The 21,462-nt window shown below is 41.0% G+C and overlaps 1 protein-coding gene across 12 annotated transcripts in view; it reads right to left on the reverse strand.

Annotated features, from left to right (window-relative positions):
- The window catches only part of LOC113544562 (cGMP-dependent 3',5'-cyclic phosphodiesterase), a 173,878-nt gene that overhangs the window by 23,455 nt on the left and 128,961 nt on the right, over window positions 1-21,462 (reverse strand). For all 12 annotated transcript variants that reach the window (XM_026943406.3, XM_053239551.1, XM_034310565.2 and 9 more), the window contains 8 exons: window positions 21,061-21,170; window positions 18,530-18,585; window positions 16,076-16,135; window positions 14,647-14,797; window positions 11,224-11,276; window positions 1,721-1,795; window positions 1,584-1,625; window positions 1,321-1,389 (listed from right to left, as the gene is read on the reverse strand). In XM_026943406.3, the coding sequence (XP_026799207.1) occupies window positions 1,321-1,389; window positions 1,584-1,625; window positions 1,721-1,795; window positions 11,224-11,276; window positions 14,647-14,797; window positions 16,076-16,135; window positions 18,530-18,585; window positions 21,061-21,170 (616 nt within the window). The remainder of the gene's footprint in view (window positions 1-1,320; window positions 1,390-1,583; window positions 1,626-1,720; window positions 1,796-11,223; window positions 11,277-14,646; window positions 14,798-16,075; window positions 16,136-18,529; window positions 18,586-21,060; window positions 21,171-21,462) is intronic.

Below are 21,462 nucleotides of genomic sequence, written 5' to 3' on the forward strand. Positions count from 1 at the left end.
ATATGAACACAATGTTGGTTTTTGAGACTATTTTGCACGTTACTGAAGAGAGCAACCAAAATAATTCCCCTATTGACGAAAATACCGGAAATCTTCAAGGAATCAAACGATTAAAGAAAAACAGACACACCTTAAGGCCAAAGTACCTTTTCAAACTAATTTGAATAAAGTTCACTTCCTAGCAATGTAAACAATTATTTCTAAAATGAAAACAAACACTGATAACGTTTAAAAATGTTAAATAAAACGTACATCACCTCTACTAATATCATGTTTACATAGTAAATACGTTAGGTGAGTTGGTTTACATTTTTTAATTTAAAATTTGAAACTAAGCATTACTGTATGTGTTTTACTGTTTTGGTTTTTATTGCACTTCTCTTGCCATTCTGTGTACAGCTGAGGAACGGCAGAGTTAGAAAAATATTTGTGAAGTCGAAACAAGGACCAACACTTTAACCATTTAAAACCCTATTGATGGGTATTATATCCCATGCCAGGTACAATGTCACAGCATAAGTGATGCTGAATTTTTTAGTCACCAGCTCCTCCATGTTGTCAGTCATTCTGCTGTGTTTCCAAACAAAACAAGGAAGGAAGCATACGCTAAGGAACCACCTACTCTTGGTTATTATTGGTTTGTTTGTGTGGCTGTCAGCTTGATCTGGGGCAACAAAGGAACACTCAAAACTCTTTCAATATATCTGTATTTAAAAACAACTCCTCAGACATAAGAGATGAATGGAGGGATAAGGTGTGGCTTTATTTAAATTGTTAGTATCTACTGTATTTGGGGAAACTCTTCTGTGAACTGAATTCCGTTGCGGTGATCGGCTAAGAAATTAAGCTGAATATAATAGATTTGTACTACACTGAAGAGATATTTATCTTCAGCAAACTAAGCTGATGTAAAAACAACCTGATCTGAAATTAATTATGACAGAAAATGTGATTCATAAATACAGATCAGAAACCTATTAAATTCTGTGCTCACACATACTCATTTACTCACGCACGCGCACACACACACACAATCATTACAGATGACAAATCCAGAATTATTTTATTTCATGTTGTGTATGATGAAGTGAGTGAGATGACTGTAAACTCCTGCCAGTTTCATTCATCTGGAAATAAGATGGTAATGAATGTCCGCCAATTTAGCTAAATTATCTGTGTGTGTGTGTGTGTGTGTGTGTGTGTGTGATAATTAGTTGGTGTTGGAGATGCGAGCTGGGGCTGGGAGAGTAAACACATTCTGTCCTCTGTTAGAGCCCAGTCACAGACAGCTGTGTGTGTATGTGTGTGTGTGTGTGTCACCTGGCTAACATCCTGTAAGGTGATGGATTTCTTTTTCTCCACCACCTGCCCAAAGCGTCCGAACATCAGCTGGGCAAAAAGAGCAACATCAACAACAGCATTAAGTCCATGCTGGGGAACACATGGGGACAAACAGTCTCTCTCTCTATCTCTCTCTCTCTCTCACACACACACACACACACACACACACACACACACACACAGAGTTACTATATTTATCATCATCTATCTCTCATACTTATCATAAATAATAATAAACTTACAGGAAAGCTGATCTCTTCTTCCAGAACTTTATCCCCAACCACCTGTTTATCACACACACACACACACACACACACACACAGAGCAGTGAGACACAACGTGTGTGTGTGTTTGTATGCGTGTGTCTGTATGTACGTACCTGACAGAATAGTTGATGGTTATCCTCAGACACCAGCAGCAGACAGCAGCACTGAGACTGGGTCTCTTTCTGCAGCTATAAAACACAGAGAGAGAGAGAGAGAGAGAGTCAATCACTCCATCCAGCACTACATCACTCCATCCTTTGTGATAACACTTTATTGTTTCGTTCTCCTATATATTCATCAATGCATCTATCTGTTATTCCTCCATCTATTAAAATTACAGCTGCCACACAGACAGGAATACAGGAATACATGTTTACTATCGTAAGCCATCCATCCACCATCCATTCATGTCATCTATTCACCCACTCACTTGTCTGTCCATCATTTCAGCCATTATTTGTTACAACAGCCAATTTATTCATCCATTCATCCGTCCACCTTGATGTCTGTTCATGTGGTCATCAATTCATCAATGCGGTGTGGTGCAGTCCATTCATCCATTCATCCATGCATCCATCCATTATCTGTTAGAATAACCCATTTTTGCTCTATTCATCCATTCTAATGTCTGTGTGGTATCCCATCCATCTAAGCCATCATCCATCATCTGTTAAAATAACCCACCCACCGACCCATCCATCCATCATCTGTTAAAATAACCTATTCATCCATTCATCCATCCATCCATCATGTGTTAAACAAACCCATTCATCCATCCATCCATCCATCATTTGTTAAAATAACCTATCCATCCATGTATCCATCCATCCATCCATCTATCCTTTTAAAATAACCTATCCATCCTCTGTTAAAATAACCCATTCATTCATCCATCCATCTAATGTAGTGCAGTGCAGTGAAATGTAGTGTAGTGCAGCAGTGTAGTGTAGTGCAGTGCAGTGTAGTGTAACGCGATGCGGTGTGGTGCAGTGCATTGTACTGTAGTATAGTGTAGTGAATTGTATTGCAGTGAAGTATAGTGCACTGTAGTGAAGTGTAGTTCATTGTAGTGTAGTGCAGTGTCACCCACTGTACTGTACTGTGGTGTAGTGCAGTGTGGTGCACTGTAGTGATGTGTAGTTCATTGTAGTGTAGTGCAGTGTCACCCACTGTACTGTACTGTAGTATAGTGCAGTGTGGTGCACTGTAGTGATGTGTAGTTCATTGTAGTGTAGTGCAGTGTCACCCACTGTACTGTACTGTGGTGTAGTGCAGTGTGGTGCACTGTAATGAAGTGTAGTGCAGTGTGGTGCACTGTAATGAAGTGTAGTGTAGTGCAATGTAGTGTAATGAATTGTAGTGTACTGCAATGTAGTGAAGTGTAGCATACTGTAGTGGAGTGCACTATAGTGTAGTGTAGTGTTGTGCAGTGTAGTGCACTGTAGTGTAGTCTGCTGTACTGAAGTGTAGTGTAGTGCATTGTAGTGTAGCGAAGTGCAGTGTAGTGTAGTGCAGTGAAGTGTAGTGAAGTGCACTGTAGTGTAGTGCATTGTAGTGTAGCGAAGTGCACTGTAGTGTAGTGCACTGTAGTGTAATGAAGTGCACTGTAGTGTAGTGCACTGTAGTGTAGTGAAGTGCAGTGTAGTGTAGTGCACTGTAGTGTAGTGAAGTGCAGTGTAGTGTAGTGCACTGTAGTGTAATGAAGTGCAGTGTAGCGTAGTGCACTGTAGTGTAGTGAAGTGCACTGTAGTGTAGTGCACTGTAGTGTAATGAAGTGCAGTGTAGTGTAATGCACTGTAGTGTAGTGAAGTGCACTGTAGTGTAGTGCACTGTAATGTAATGAAGTGCAGTGTAGTGTAGTGCACTGTAGTGTAGTGAAGTGCAGTGTAGTGTAGTGCACTGTAGTGTAGTGAAGTGCAGTGTAGTGTAGTGCACTGTAGTGTAGTGTAGTGCATTGTAGTGTAGCGAAGTGCAGTGTAGTGTAGTGCAGTGTAGTGTAGTGAAGTGCAGTGTAGTGTAGTGCAGTGAAGTGTAGTGAAGTGCACTGTAGTGTAGTGCATTGTAGTGTAGCGAAGTGCACTGTAGTGTAGTGAAGTGCAGTGTAGCGTAGTGCACTGTAGTGTAGTGCACTGTAGTGTAGTGAAGTGCAGTGTAGTGTAGTGCACTGTAGTGTAGTGAAGTGCACTGTAGTGTAGTGCACTGTAGTGTAATGAAGTGCAGTGTAGCGTAGTGCACTGTAGTGTAGTGTAGTGCATTGTAGTGTAGCGAAGTGCAGTGTAGTGTAGTGCAGTGTAGTGTAGTGAAGTGCAGTGTAGTGAAGTGCACTGTAGTGTAGTGCATTGTAGTGTAGTGTAGTGCACTGTAGTGTAGTGAAGTGCAGTGTAGCGTAGTGCACTGTAGTGTAATGAAGTGCACTGTAGTGTAGTGCACTGTAGTGTAGTGAAGTGCAGTGTAGTGTAGTGCACTGTAGTGTAGTGAAGTGCACTGTAGTGTAGTGCACTGTAGTGTAATGAAGTGCAGTGTAGCGTAGTGCACTGTAGTGTAGTGCACTGTAGTGTAATGAAGTGCAGTGTAGTGTAATGCACTGTAGTGTAGTGAAGTGCACTGTAGTGTAGTGCACTGTAGTGTAATGAAGTGCAGTGTAGTGTAGTGCACTGTAGTGTAGTGAAGTGCAGTGTAGTGTAGTGCACTGTAGTGTAGTGAAGTGCAGTGTAGTGTAGTGAAGTGCAGTGTAGTGAAGTGCAGTGTAGTGTAGTGAAGTGCAGTGTAATGAAGTGCAGTGTAGTGTAGTGCACTGTAGTGTAATGAAGTGCAGTGTAGTGTAGTGCACTGTAGTGTAGTGAAGTGCAGTGTAGTGTAGTGCACTGTAGTGTAATGAAGTGCTGTGTAGTGTAGCGCACTGTAGTGTAATGAAGTGCAGTGTAGTGTAGTGCACTGTAGTGTAGTGAAGTGCAGTGTAGTGTAGTGCACTGTAGTGTAATGAAGTGCACTGTAGTGTAGTGCACTGTAGTGTAGTGAAGTGCAGTGTAGTGTAGTGCACTGTAGTGTAGTGAAGTGCAGTGTAGTGTAGTGCACTGTAGTGTAGTGAAGTGCACTGTAGTGTAGTGCACTGTAGTGTAGTGTAGTGCACAGTAATGTAGTGTAGTGCACTGTAGTGTAGTAAAGTGCACTGTAGTGTAGTGCACAGTAATGTAGTGAAGTGCACTGTAGTGTAGTGCACTGTAGTGTAGTAAAGTGCAGTGTAGTGTAGTGCACAGTAATGTAGTGAAGTGCACTGTAGTGTAGTGAAGTGCACTGTAGTGTAGTGCACTGTAGTGTAGTAAAGTGCAGTGTAGTGTAGTGCACTGTAGTGGAGTGCACAGTAATGCAGTGAAGTGCACTGTAGTGTAGTGCACTGTAGTGTAGTGAAGTGCACTGTAGTGTAGTCTGCTGTACTGAAGTGTAGTGTAGTGCACTGTAGTGTAGTGAAGTGCACTGTAGTGTAGTGCACTGTAGTGTAGTGAAGTGCAGTGTAGTGTAGTGCACTGTAGTGTAATGAAGTGCAGTGTAGCGTAGTGCACTGTAGTGTAATGAAGTGCAGTGTAGCGTAGTGCACTGTAGTGTAATGAAGTGCAGTGTAGCGTAGTGCACTGTAGTGTAATGAAGTGCAGTGTAGTGAAGTGCACTGTAGTGTAATGAAGTGCAGTGTAGTGTAGTGCACTGTAGTGTAGTGAAGTGCAGTGTAGTGTAGTGCACTGTAGTGTAATGAAGTGCACTGTAGTGTAATGATGTGCAGTGTAGTGTAGTGCACTGTAGTGTAGTGAAGTGCAGTGTAGTGTAGTGCACTGTAGTGTAGTGAAGTGCAGTGTAGTGTAGTGCACTGTAGTGTAATGAAGTGCAGTGTAGTGTAGTGCACTGTAGTGTAGTGCACTGTAGTGTAGTGAAGTGCAGTGTAGTGTAGTGCACTGTAGTGTAATGAAGTGCAGTGTAATGAAGTGCACTGTAGTGTAATGAAGTGTAGTGAAGTGCACTGTAGTGTAGTGCACAGTAATGTAGTGTAGTGCAGTGTAGCGCACTGTAGTTAAGTATAGTGAAATGTATTGTACTGTAGTGTTGTGCAGTGTAGTCTACTGTAGAATAGTGTAGTGCACTGTAGTGTAGTGCAGTGTAGTGAACTGTAGTGTAGTGTAGTGCAGTGTAGTGTACTGTAGTGTAGTGCAGTGTAGTGTACTGTAATATAGTGTAGTGCACTGTAGTTAAGTATAGTGAAATGTATTGTACCGTAGTGTAGTGCAGTGTAGTGAACTGTAGTGTAGTGTAGTGCAGTGTAGTGCACTGTAGTGTAGTGCAGTATAGTGTACTGTAGTGTAGTGCAGTGTAGTGCACTGTAATATAGTGTAGTGCACTGTAGTTAAGTATAGTGAAATGTACTGTACCGTAGTGTAGTGCAGTGTAGTGAACTGTAGTGTAGTGTAGTGCAGTGTAGTGCACTGTACTGTAGTGTAGTGCAGTGTAGTGTACTGTAGTGTAGTGCAGTGCAGTGTAGTGTACTGTAGTGTAGTGCAGTGCAGTGTAGTGCACTGTACTGTAGTGTAGTGCAGTGTAGTGTACTGTAGTGTAGTGCACTGTAGTGCACTGTAGTATAGTGTAGTGCAGTGTAGTGTAGTGCGGTGTAGTGTAGTGCAGTGTAGTGAACTGTAGTGTAGTGTAGTGCAGTGTAGAGCACTGTACTGTTGTGTAGTGTAGTGTAGTGCACTGTAGTGCACTAATGGCTGGGGATGGTGCCACCTGGGGGCTGTGGAGATGGCTTGGGGATCACATATTGGGAGCTGTACTGTAATGGCTTGGGACTGCGATTGCTGTAGTGGCTTTGGGGCTGCAGTTGCCACGAGCAGCTTCGTACTCAGGACTCCATCAGTGGACAGTGGATAGATTTTAACCAGCCGGACTTCTTGCAAAAACTGTGATGAATTTATTGGTTGCGCAATTGCACTATTTGTCCATATAGTACACAATAGAAGGGATTTATTTATAATCGCACTATCCGTTGCACCCAGATGAGGATGGGTTCCCTTTTTGAGCCTGGTTCCTCTCAAGGTTTCTTACTCATGTCATTTCAGGGAGTTTTTCCTTGCCACCGTCGCCACTGGCTTGCTCATTAGGGATAAATTCACAGTGATAAATTCAAATATTTACAATATATTTTTGTGAATCCATTTATTTCTGTAAAGCTGCTTTGTGACAATGTCCATTGTTAAAAGCGCTATACAAATAAAATTGAATTGAATTGAATTGTAGTATAGTGTAGTGCAGTGTAGTGCACTGTACTGTAGTGTAGTGAAGTGTAGTGTAGTGTTTGCCTTCTCTTAAAGCCACTCTACCAGCTCTAAAAGGCTGCGCAACACAGCTAATCCAAACACCATTGAGTCCAGCAGGAAGCTCTTGTCGTTTTGCGAATGCCCCCAGGAAATAAAACACTCACACCAGGGATCAAAACCAACTTGACGGGAGGGAGGAAAAGAAATAGAGAGGTAGGAAAAAAAGGAGAAAGAAGAAAGACAACCTCAGACTTGGGGCAAGATAAAAGAATCACAGCGCTGAGAGAAATAATCACAAAATAATTTATAGATGCTGGCAAATAAGGTGAAAAGGAAAATAAACACATGGAATAATGGAGAGAGAGAGCAGTCTGAAGTGCAGTTAAAGTGATTTATTTTAACAGAAAGTGGCAAAACAAATACTCATTTTTCACCCCAGTAAGTCGTAAAAATTCCCCCGTTATTGCTGTCAGAGAAGAGGAAAGCTCACGACAATTCCAATCTGTGATCAAACACGCATAATGAGGAGTTATCACTGTTGAGCTGGAGGAGTGACATCACCAAACAAGGAGCAAAGATCTGATTTTCGTCAAAACACAGATGTGCTCTGTGTGTGTGTGTGTGTGTGTGTGTGTGTGTATTGTGGGGTTTACACTATTACTGTATTTAATTATGGTTTTCAACTCTCTGTACTTTTGAGTTTTACTTTCACTTAAGACTCTCACTTAATATTCACTACATGTCAAAAGAAAAATTTTCTTCTATTTAAATTTTTTTTTAAAATTGGTAAATTTATATAATCTTTGTAGTTTTGGAAGTCTGAAGACAGCAGAAGTGTTTAATTAAACACCACATTCCTAACAAATCTTAACTCTCATAATCATCAGAATCATTCAATCTTTGAATTTTGTGCCTTCTTAATTTAATGGTGTGCATTTTTAAAATGTATTTTAATAGATGCAGATTTACACTCTTGCTTGAGTAATAAATAAAGTAATAAACCATGAGAGGCCATGTGCTATGTAAAGAATAACACTCTTCAGACCGTGCTGTTATAAAAAAATAATCTATGGGGTAGTGTGACACCGTTATCACCCCGAAGTTGATTATTTTCCTATAACAGCACAGTCTGAAGTGTGTTATTCTGCTTTTACCACAGCAATTTGCCAATGATTACAATTGAAATTTATTAATGTGCTTTTTATCTGTTTATAATTACATTTAATGTTGTGGAACGTCGGAGACGGTTAGTCGTTCCCTCATCAGCCTCACCTTTTTCTCTGTCTCGATGTCAACAAGAGATTGTCATGTTTTCGAGAAACCAGAAAGCGTAAACTCCTCTGTCCTAAAGATGTTGGAAAACTTAAACTTAAAAACTTACAGCTTTACCTCTGACTGTTACGAAGGGCTGACACGGGAGACTCCTTCCATTAATGGTAAATAAACACCTCCTTACAGAAAATGGACCACATCAACTATTTACAAGTTTTCTGGAGAATTTGCTGTACAAGTCCTTGTGTATGAGCTGTTGCTATAGAAACAATAACGTATTAGAACATGCGTATTAACATAAACCAGTAATTCATGTTACAGCCGGAGCTACTGCGCAAGCTGTGCGATTATATAAAAATAATGCACACCTTAGGGCCAATCACATTCCAGCATTCAACCTCACTGCAGTATAAACTGATTTTGTAGCGTATGGGACGTGACACAGAGTGTCTAAACCTCCCTTACTCATGATAAAGTCACTAACACACATCCACGAGTGGCTTATTGCTTTTGTAAAACAGTGACAAAATATTATAAAATTAATAAATAATTTGATTTGTTATTAATAATATTTGCAATCAACAAGTCTTCCATTTCCATGTTTAATGTGTTGCAACAGGTCAGTCTTTAAAATCTGGCACATCAATACAGCGTTCAGCTAATTTGATGCACTCACAGATGTGTGTATATTGAGCCATGTCAGATTTCAGAACCAAACTAACGTTTCATAATTCTATTACGTCTGTAATCTGGTATTTGTACAACGCTCTGTTTACACACTGACCTTATGGGAACTAAAGAGGTCATATGGACAAAAAACACAAATACTGCAGTACAAGGGGGTGGGTGGCTGGGGGTGGTGGGGGCTTTGGACTGGCTAGAGTCGGATGTTTGGAAAGAATTAAAAAAGATGGATGAGCAGATAGTTTAGCAAAAGAGAACAAAAGAGAGAAAGAGAGCAGGATCTAGAGTGTGTGCGTGCGTTTCCCTCAGAATGATGTAGGAATCTGTATAAACACTGATAAGGTTTTTATGCTAATGTGGCCCCTGAGACACAAGAGAGTAAAAAACTACAGAATACTGATGAGGACACACTCACTCCAGTCTTTACTAAACACACACTTTCGCCTGTCCTTTGTGCGTGCGCACACACACACACACACGCCCCTTTTAACTATACACACACTCATCTGTCTTTCATACACACACACTGCTGTTTAAATTGCAGAGTTGATTACCAGCTGAAATAAATGAATGTGAAATAAACACATGCTGATTCTCTTTTTCTGTCTCTTCCCGTTTTCCTCTCTCTCCCTGTCTCGCTCTCCCTCCCTGTCTCTTCCTCTCTCCCTTTATCTCCCTGACTGTCTTTCTCTCCCTGTCTCTCTGTTAGTTGGGCAACAGTTTGAGAATAGCCTTGATATATTAAATAAAATGTAAAATATTGTACAGCAGAGTAACGTTAAACATTTGGTTATTATAACGACAGACAGCAACCGCAATCATTTAATATTTTTTGGAGATATCAGTAATCTTGTTTACTGTTTAAAGACCTAAAAAAATCAACTAAATATTCTATTGCTGAATTTGTGGGAACAAAATGTTCTCGTGACCTGTGAGGGTAAATTTATTCTAACATCACATTATTTTACTGCAAACGTGTTTTATTTCTTTACATAAACACATCAACCTCACAAATCAAAGTGTGTGAACAGAAGGCTTCTAATTAAGTCTTCTTATACGCTTCCATCTCATAATGACCAGCAGGAACCTCGGCCCCATGACGTTCTCCATCCCCATGAACTCACTGATGTCCACACACACACACACACACACACACACACACACACGCACGTTGGTGTGGTGATTTAAAAAATTATTTTGATTTTATGTGTGTATTCAATTAATAAACAATGAATTAAATATGTGAGTTATCAATGCATTCCGACAATCTGTGTTTAACTTGTCTTTCTTCGTGTGACTGGACTGAGAGTGTACGTGACAGTTAGGAAGTAAACACAAGAGCTTCTCAAAGACGTTCCATGAAGATATGAGTTATATCCAAGGCCATCCGTACTCTAGCAGTAGCATTCCATTCCATATATGGCTATGTTTTATTACCAGTGAGAAGCTGGTTTCTTTGTTCTCCATGTAAATGAATGTGAGTATGATGCTATAAAAACTCTCGGAACCTGAGCCACAGAGAGATGCACTCTGGGGGAATACGTTCTAACTCAAGGTTGTCTCCCGGGCTTGTGATATTAAGCTTAGTATAAAAAATTTTTAAAAAATCACTTGAGCAGCTGTATTGTGACATTACGTCTATATATCTGTAAAGGAAGACACCATTAAAGGTCTAATTCCATTACATGAGTTTTCCTCCTTCCCTGTTTAGAATCATTAATGTTAATTGATGAACAGACTGCACCTCGCCGATATTCAGAGGTTAATTATTCGTTTAATTGTGGGGATATCACTTCATCTGTTCATCTCGCTCTGTTCTGCTCTCCTGAGTCGTCCTCACAGCATCACTGACTTTATGAACACTCTTATTGGTAATGCACTCATAAATTAAATATATAGTTCACCACACACACACACACACACACACACACACAAACACACGTCAGAATGGATGGGTGTGACCTTTTTATTAGAAATGAAAAATGAGGGAAAGGAAAAGTCGGATCAATTCTTCAGTGATGTTCTCAAGGATGCCTGTGTGTGTTTGTGTGTGTACAGTATGCAAGCTTTATTCGTTTTATGGAGTGTTGCATCATATGCATTCTCTCTGCAAGACAATTGTGTGAGTGCATTTTAGATATTAATTCTGTGGTGTGTGTGTGTTTTAGATATTAATTCTGTGGTGTGTGTGTGTTTTAGATATTAATTCTGTGGTGTGTGTTCTACGATGTTTGCATTCTATTTTGCATTCCCTTTAACCTTAAGTTAATTTATTAATCACATCCATCACATGAGTGTTGAACTGATGACAGGAAAATAACTCCATACGGAGATCATGTGTGTGCGTGTGTGCTATAACTCACGTAGTTGATGACTTTGAGCTGAAGTGATGCTGCGTCCAGATCATACAGCTCACCTGCCGATCAGAACAAACACAGCAATCACAGACAGCTCATCACAGATCAGAGCAGATCAAACGGTCCTCACATCACCGTAACATGAACCCCGACCCTGACACAGGGAATGTTCTCCTTTACACTCAGAGCAGGTGAGAAGGACGTGAGGACAGAATAACTTCAGCAGAACAAGATAAAGACTCCATATCTCTAGTACACACACTGAATACAGAGAGAGTGAGTGTATTTTTGTCTCTCTCTCACACACACACACACACACACACAGAGACAGACGTTTTAGCATCCACCTGCAATAACTTAAGATAAGGTACTTTCTGAAAGTTAAAAGTCTTTTATATAAAGCTTCACTACAAGATCAAATCCAAATGGTTTCTAAAAATATGTTTATCTTTATTTACGCTGTTAGTTTCTCAGCACGGAGTCTGTAATAAACTCTCTCCTCTGTGATAAGTACAGGATAAAACACTAAGGGGTGTGCTGCAGAGAGGTGGTGTGGTGAAGCAGAGTAACTGTTACCACCCTGAAGCTGAGTATTTTCCTATTACAGCACATCTCTGAGTGTTTATTACTCTTATACCACAGCAACTTACCAACAATTACAATTTTTATTTATTAAAGAATAACATCATATCCATTTTTTCAGTTTTTATCCATTTAGGGTTTGTAAATTAGTTAGTTAGTTCCTATTGTCATTTACATTATAGCAGCTATGAACAGTCGTTCCTTCACCAGCCTGTCTTTTTTCTCTCTCTTCAGGTTAATAAGACAAAACGCAGCTAGTTCTGTTACAGAGAAACCTCAAAGCGTAAACTCCTCTGTCCTGAAGATGTCAGAAAACTTAAAGTTACAGCTTTATCTCTGACTGTTACAAAGCGCTGACACTGGAGACTCGCACCGTACAGTCCCTGTGAATGAGCTGTTACTGTAGAAACTATAACGTATTAGATATAAACCTGTGATTTGCAGTGTTATAGCAGCTGTATCTGTCATTCTAAAGGCCGGGTTAATCAGCCTACAGGATCACTTTTCTTTTCTGATGAAGAGATATGATAGAAAATGTCTTCTCTCTTTTTTTTCTGTGACTTGCCTTAATATCTTGGTTAAAAAAACCTCAAAAAATGCCTTTAGTTGAGTGGATGCAAAATTGTGCATTAAAAAAGATGTTTTGTGCTTTTTCAGTTTCGAGGGCTTTTTGGCATTACTCTTATCTTCTTTAATTAAAATTTCTGTTCGGTAGTGTACAGGTTTTTTACTCATCCAGTTCAGGTCATTTCACTTCATAGTTGATTTAATTTTATGTTCCAGGTGATTGTCCTGCTGCGAGGTCAAGCACCTCCACTGAGTTCTGAAGCGTCTGGGTGGATCTGCACGATTAAGATGCTTCATGCCACTTCAGAATTCATTCATCTGCTTCTGCGTGCAGTCACATGATCAATAAAGACTATGATGATCTGAGTCCACGTGAAGCCGTGCATGCCCAAGTTGTGAAGGATGACACAGTGGTTTCAATCATTTACAGTGTCCTTTTTTTCTCCTCACATTCCTTTTTCTATCTCACTGATTCAGATCTCCTTCTCATTTATTTAAAAGATTTTACCCCAGAATTGTCGCAGTTTTATTAAGGTGATAACAGCTGCTGAAAGCAAACGTAACTTTAATTTAATAATAAACTGTGAAGCTCCACAGGAGGAGAAGCCAAAACCAAGAGCACTTGCTAGGACACAGAAGAAACATAAGGACCGCTGTCAGAGTTTTTCAGAGTTAAATAGCCATAGATAAGCAAGAACAGCAAAAGAAAAGTTAAATCAAGCCTTTAAAATGTGAAGTCCAAAATGAGGCCCAGGTACAGTTCATTATATACTCACAGGAAGTATATATGCGCGATGGACCTCATATAAACCTGGCTCTGATGAGTATAGTTCATGATGGTGGTATCTCTTCACAGATCAACACATTCTGTTTTTTTAAAGTATTCTTTAATCAAATACTAAAATTCCACTAATTCATCACCAGTTCTTTCTTGCTTTGTAACAACATGATCTTATTACTAGTTTCTTTTCTTTTATTTTCTGGTAATCCCACATTTGAACCTCAAGCACACACATTCTGGATTAGACTGTTTTTTCAGATACTGGACTTCGTTAACTGTTTAGTAAAGTTGTGTGTGAATTAAAAGTTCCCATCAATTTCTATTTTTCTTTGTACTCACTGCATACTAAGATCACAGTAGTGCACTTTTTTCACAAATAACTGGATTTTCATGAACACCACGTTTCCTGTGGAAATGCTCCTGTGAATGATGTATGAATAAATTAGCTCATATTCAGTTTGACAAATGATGCTTGTTGTTCTTCTCCTATAATCTGTCTTATAAACCATCTACAATATTCGTGTCCACGTCTGTAGGCACTGCTGAGTGCAGAAGATTCACTCTCCATCCTACAAACATACAGACACACATACCAGGAGCATGTTGAAAAAGCCATCTTCTGGCAATCACAAAATGAATGGATGCTTTTAAACAGTCTGATAAAAATAAAAGTAGCTGCTATGGGTCATGTCACTTTATCTCCATGCTGTCTGCACAGGTAGGCCTTTAGAGATAAAAAATAAAGTTAATCAAAAGAAAGAGCGAGGTCCCACAGGCACAGTGTCAGATGAAGTGTATACTCCCACATACACGTCTGAGCCATGTGCTTAACCCACATTTGTTCTGGCTGTTCTTTTACGAGCTTTGCTTTTTGTTTTTGCACTCTTGTATTTTCTTTCTGAAACACATTTCAACACATGAAAAAACGCATTCTATTATAACGTCATTTTGTTCACCACTACTCCGCAGTCATCCAATCTAACCAATCATGAACAAGTGAAGTGTTTATGCTCATTATGGACAAATTGAGCTTGAAAATGATACAAGTTTCTAGTCTCGACTGAATAACCCTAACCCTAAATAATATTCTATTCAAGTGTAAGTGGCTGGAACCTCAATTTGTGTTCATTCATAGCCAACTGGGATTCCTGTGGGGGGGCCACAAATAACTTATTATACGTCTATTGAACAAAAATGTCAGACTGAACAGATGCGGTGAAAAACTTCGCTCATCACTTTTATTTCATTTTTTAAATTTTATTTTGAGTTTCTTCTTTTTTTTTCTTTGTAGTAGTTTTTTCTGAAGAGAAGGAGAATTGAACAAATTGAGCACCTGTGTGTTGACCTCAGTGCGTGAATTAAAATCATCACAAATTTAATCCTGATTATCATTCTTAGTGCGTGCTGTAGAACATGTGATAAGTATGTATATGTAGTTGCTGATAAGTGTGTATATGTAATTAACACTTGCTACTATAGGTAAATATCTGGCTTCATACCACAGAGCTGCAGAATCTTGCGGTCCAGTTCTCTGTAGTCTTTCTCTTTCTCGTTCATGGTGTTAGCATTGAGTGGTGCATTGTGGGATTGGGTTTCTGGCCGCATCGCACTCCTCTGTATCGCCTGTACTCTTTTACATGCAACGATGAGCTGGCAGGAACACAAACACACAGACAGCATGCAAATTTATCATACAATACCAGTGTTCTGAAAGTGAATTGTGAGAGTGGTGGTTCTCAGTGTATTGAGTTTGAACAGAACCAGGTGATTCAGTATTGGTGCTTATAACGACACACCTGTTCACAGGAGATAGGAAAACATTTCACATCAAAGCCATTTTAGGTTTGAAATTCTCTCATTGTATCACACTCACTCTCATTTCTCAAACACAGTCTCATTCCTGAGCCTTTCTTTACCCTCTCTCATCATCTCCATAAGGCAATCTCTCTCCCTCTCTGTCTGTCTCTCTCTCTGTCTGTCTCACTCACTCTGTCTGTCTCATCCTGTGTATTTCTCTCACTCTCTCATCCTCTGTATGTCGCTCTGCATGACTCTCTCTTTCTATGTTTCAGTCTCTCTCTCTATCTCGGGTCAAAACATCCTGTCGAGGTCCAAGATGATCTCTTCTTGAATGCAACTTTAAGGAAAACATGAGTAAACTCAGTGTGACACACACACACACACACACACTCTATGTAGATAAGACTGTAAAATTACATTACCATGGGCCAAACACAATACCCTTATCACACCAGTGTGTGTGTGTGTGTGTGTGTGTGTGTGTGTGTGTGTGTGTACAAACGGAGTCAGAACTAGATTACATTATGGCCTGAGGAAAATATGCAACCCTTGAGCCATAAACACATTCAGAGAACGTTCAATATGGAAAAGACATCTTTGTGCCAGCAGTTCATGTTTACATTACAGTCATGTTCATGAGCAGAATATAAATAAACAGCTCAGGAAAGCTAAGTGTACTTGTACTGGTCAAAGGGAGCAGGCTTTTTTTTTTTGGTAATAAATGACTCACTCAGCCTAATCATTCAGCCCTTATACACAGTCAGTACACTGCAATATGCTACTTAAAATATGCTACATATGCTATATCTAACCAGGTAACATGAGGTTCAACCTTTACATGGGGTTAAAAGGTACATAATTCACATTACTGCAGCTGACATGAAAACAACGGTGCAGGAAAAAAAAGAGCAGGAGAATCTTCCACCTGCTCTCACTATGTGTGTGTGTGTGTGTGTGTGTGTGTGTGAGGGAGAGAGAGAGAGAGAGAGAGAGAGAGAGAGAGAGGTAATGCCGCATCCAGTTTGTAGTGAGAAAATAAAAGAAAAACATAAAAGCACCCATGCTGATCCAATTTCATGCTGGAAATAATTTGTGACACGTGTGTGTGTGTGTGTGTGTGTGTCTTACATGTTTCTCCAGAAGATTAAGGTTTTGCTCATCCTGGTCAGTGAGCTGACAGCAGCAAACCTGAACAGATGAGACGAGAAACATCAAAAGATTGAAATCAAACAGTAATATAATAACTCATGGGTGTGTAGTATCTCTTGTTCTTTTGCTATATCTCACACACACACACACACACACACACACACACACTTATCAGCAACATCTGAACTGATTCTCTCAATTCCATGTAAATTAATGGAAGAGACAACAGTAGTGGTTGATACACACCTGCAAGTGACAAACTGCAAGCGACACAAGCAACTTGTCATTTGCTAGTGTGAATGCAGGGTATCTCAGTGCCGTATAGCTGCATTGCATTCTGGGACTTTCAGTCCAGCGTTTGCTCCAATGTCTCCATGTCTATGCTAGATCTCTCAATTATGAGAAGCCGAACATTGCTGGAAACTGGCTAATGATAAAAGAAGATTATTTGAGATTATTGACGGTTCCCATTAAACGCTACTGTAACTGTGCTAGCAATGGCCATCAGAGCGACACACAACCACCAACAATACAACAGCAACCAACACTAAAATCACTAAACACCTCACAAATCTTTCAATAAAAACATATATAGGGTGGAGTCTGATTAACCCCTCTTACTCCATGTTAATGAATTCTACATTTTCCAGGCTGACAGATACCAGAACTAGATACCAGCTAGACACCAAAACACTCCTCTACTCGGTCATTAAAACAGATTGGTCAGTTGGAGTTGGAGCATTTCTTTTTCCAGTCAGCGCAGTGGAGCCGTTTCTTACAGAATCAGCCTTTTGAGACTTGGATTAACTTTTAATTTAACAGTTTACTGCATTTTAAAATTAGCTGACTGTTCGAGTTTACCTACTAATATGAGACAAGTTGTATGAGCGTTCTGTTTTAATCGACCTCTGAGTACAATTCTAAAGTCTCAAATCAGGCCTTAACATTAAAAGGATAATACGTCAATATACAGAATCTAATCACGGCTCTCAGGCTGTTTCATGAGCACGTTAAGGTGACTGATGTGACCCCTCAATCATGTCAGTCACTTATCCGGATGTTCCTAAGCAAAAAATTTTATAAAACTTTATAAATTTTAGTTGATGATGTGATTCTGTATGATCTTCCTCAGATGAGCTGTGTTATTGCAAAGTGCTGTCACTGCATTTTATTACACAATAATAATAATAATAAACATTACAATGATTAAAACGTGCCACGCCTTGCTGTTTCCGGCCCCACCCACTTGTTTAGACTCAGACCCTTCTACTGTTTTGAAAGACTGTGAGCGCTCAGGGAGTTTCAGGATCAGTTCCAACCCTAACCCTCATTATTTTGAATATCCTGAACATCCTAATTAGTTAGATTTACACTGTAAGCGCAGTCCTGGGGATTTCACACACTGTGTGTTAATCATCACACTCTTCATGAGCCGGATCAGGTGTGGCCAATTTTGAGGAAAAACACACTGAGGATTTTTTGAAGAAACCTTTGGGATATCTTGATCCTTGGTTAGGTTTTCCTTCATAAACATGTCTGAATTAACTAATGAATAAAATGTGGTTTAGAGTTCTTTATTTAAAAGTCTTTTAGTTGTAACTATAATCCTATAAACCTAAACAATGACCTTGCTGCTTCATGATGAAACGCTCTGGACATAAATTCCCTCATAAACTCAGACGTGCGTAAACATTAACGACGCCCCACGTTCGGAGCACTTTATGATAAAGATTTTATGAGCTACACGTTCCCTCATTAAAACATTACACGGTAGTGAATGAATGAGATTAAATGAGCTTTAACAGAATGAGGGACTTAAATGGGCTGACAAATGATCAGAACAAAGAAAGAATTACAACATTAATGATGAATTACTGCAACTGGAGTTTGACTTTGGACCAGCATTGAAAAGTTTTACTAAAAATTGAGATATTATTGAGAAAACGTGTGGTGACACTCTAATATCAGATATATTCTACAAGAAAAACTTCTAAATATTACGAAAAGATTTTGTTTGAAATGGAAAAGTTTCAGTGTAGCTGAAGATAAAATGTAACCCCTTTTTTTATTTAATAAAAACAAAGTGAGCGTGCTCCTAAAGCTGTTTGCTGCTCTTCAGAAAACTCACTCATGTAATGTAGTGGGAGTAAACACACAATTTACAATTTCCAGACATTCCATTTGCAAAACATTTTGGATGGAAACAAAAGCTAATAACTTTTATTGAACTCATTTACTTCCATTTCCCTAATCAGATTCATTCGAGTCATACTTTTCATTTTCAGTATGCAGGCAAAATTCCTCTGCACTGTGAGGAGGAATGATGATGGATTAAATCACAAGATTTGGAGCGGAGCGCTCACTAAATTGGCTCCAGAAATGCAGCTTCTAATCGAGCTTGCGTTTGTGCGCTGTGATAGAGACCAAACTCACCAAAATGAGAGACATGACCTTGTCTTCATCTTCATCCACCAACGGAATGATCACAACTGCAGAGAGATAACATACACAATACAGAGTATATAAGAATAAACACTCACACATTGTAAAGTACCTGTAATGTGTGTGTGTGTGTGTGTATTTAGTCTTATATTCTCTACAAACAGAAATAATTTCCCTGCAATGAGAAAAGAAACAGAAACCCTGTTCACTCCAAACTCACTCTGACTGGAAGTCTAAGGACAGCACTTAAACTTTCTCAGTAAACGTTTATGTAAATCACATATTTCTGTAGAACATTTCCACGATTATATGATACATTTTTTCAGACTGCCACCCAGTCTCAGCTAAAAGGTGGTAGCTATATTAACGTATGGTGAGATAGTTAGCTAGCTAACTGTATTCATATATATTTTTTATTGGATCTCCCTCACCACCCCACTTGATTTTCTCCCTAATTTGGTCTAAGCCACCTTCTTCCCTATACATTAGCTCAGAGACAGCCACAATTGGCTAGTGTCACTGTGACTGACAGGGGAGAGAGAGAGAGAGAGAGAGAGAGAGAGAGAGAGTATGCTCCTCCCACAGAGCTCTCTTGGCTCCTGACCTTGCAAGGCATCATCAGCCAGAAAACGTCTCAGCCGATGTGTGTAGCTATAAGTATGTTTATCTTACTTTTTCTGGTTCTTGAACCCACTCATCCTCTGAGCAGCTGAATACAACACAAACTCTGTTTGTCCCAGACTACTGATCAACTAGACCTGACAAAAGCAGATGTGAAAGATTAGCTGTAAGCCAAGATTATTTAAGCAATGTACTATGAACATACAGTAGAGTCATTAGTCACACTGTTAAAATTACATTCTCCTGGAACAATAGTTTTTATTTTCAAACAACAGCACTGATGCACACTCTATTTTTATCTTTTTAATATGCAAAATGTACATTTTAATCAGGTTCTTATCTGTCTTTTGTTTATTGGAAATGTGATGAGATTAGTGCTGTTAACGATAATAAACTCTTTATTGGGTATGGTGATTCTCTATTATTTATAATTAGCAAATGATAGTGACACCATGAGGCAAGCTTCAGTGTAACAGATTTTTACACTGACACGCACGGACACGCATGGACACCGCAGGGACACCGCACGGACACCACACGGACACCACACGGACACGCACGGACACCGCACGGACACCGCACGGACACCGCAGGGACACCGCACGGACACCGTACGGACACGCACGGACACCGCACGGACACGCACGGACACCGCACGGACACCGCACGGACACGCACGGACACCGCACGGACACCGCACGGACACGCACGGACACCGCACGGACACGCACGGACACCGCACGGACACCGCACGGACACGCACGGACACCGCACGGACACGCACGGACACCGCACGGACACCGCACGGACACGCACGGACACCGCACGGACACCGCACGGACACGCATGGACACCGCAGGGACACCGCACGGACACCACACGGACACCACACGGACACGCACGGACACCGCACGGACACCACACGGACACCACACGGACACGCACGGACACCGCACGGACACCGCACGGACACGCACGGACACCGCACGGACACCGCACGGACACCGCACGGACACCGCACGGACACGCACGGACACCGCACGGACACCGCACGGACACGCACGGACACCGCACGGACACCGCACGGACACGCACGGACACCGCACGGACACCGCACGGACACGCATGGACACCGCAGGGACACCGCACGGACACCACACGGACACCACACGGACACGCACGGACACCGCACGGACACCGCACGGACACCGCAGGGACACCGCACGGACACCGTACGGACACGCACGGACACCGTACGGACACGCACGGACACCGCACGGACACCGCACGGACACCGCACGGACACGACGCACGGACACCGCACGGACACGCACGGACACCGCACGGACACCGCACGGACACGCACGGACACCGCACGGACACGCACGGACACCGCACGGACAGTGGGATAAACATTAAATACAAAATGCTGGAATGTTCCTTTAATTCTGCTTGACGGCCGTGCGGTGGTGAGTTCCACTGTTACTGCAGTAAAAATAGAGATCAGAGCGTGGTGCTGAGCGTAGGTGGTCACCATGGCAACCAGAGAGAGGGAAACAGAGAGCAAGGGAGAGGTTAGTGTTAAAGTTGAGAGATGAAAACTTCACAGCATGAACACATTCTGTTTCCATCTCTCTCTCTTCCTCTGTGTCTCTCTCCAATTTTATCTTTCCGTCTCTCTTCCTTTCTCTGTCTCTCCAGCTCTCCATCTCCTCACCAACTCAATCTCTTTCTCTCTCTCTCTCTCTCTCCCCCTCTCTCTGCTAAGCACCCCCCTCACTCTCGCTCCTTCACAGCTAAAGTGGTCACACACTTTTAGACCACTCGCTGTAATTACGTCCTCTTGTTCTCACCCTTTCATGGGTGCATGCAAATGTGTACACACACACACACACACACACCTCGCTTCTCAGGTGGGAGAGGTGCTGCCAGGCTTGTCCTCTGCTTCTCCTGCAGCTCTGTTGATGGCAGACCGACACACACTGCTCTCTTCTTCTGCACAAACACCTCCCTGAGAGACAGACGGGGAAGGAGAGAGAGAGAGAGAGAGAGAAGAGAGACAGAGAGAGAGAGAGAGAGAAGAGAGAGAGAGAGAGAGAGAGAGAGAGTATCATTTTTTTATTCTCAGGGTTCTATGAGTCTCATTACTAAGTGTTTCCTTTTGACTGTATTGTTGAATGTATGTACATTTGTTTCTATTTATTTATTTCTGTAGTTATTTTCTAATTTGTTCCCAAAGTCTGTATCCAAGCTTTGGCAATACAACTGTTAATATCTGTCATGCCAATAAAGCAACCTTTTGA

Source organism: Pangasianodon hypophthalmus, chromosome 14, assembly GCF_027358585.1.
Source record: "Pangasianodon hypophthalmus isolate fPanHyp1 chromosome 14, fPanHyp1.pri, whole genome shotgun sequence".
Classification (NCBI taxonomy): Eukaryota; Metazoa; Chordata; class Actinopteri; order Siluriformes; family Pangasiidae; genus Pangasianodon; species Pangasianodon hypophthalmus.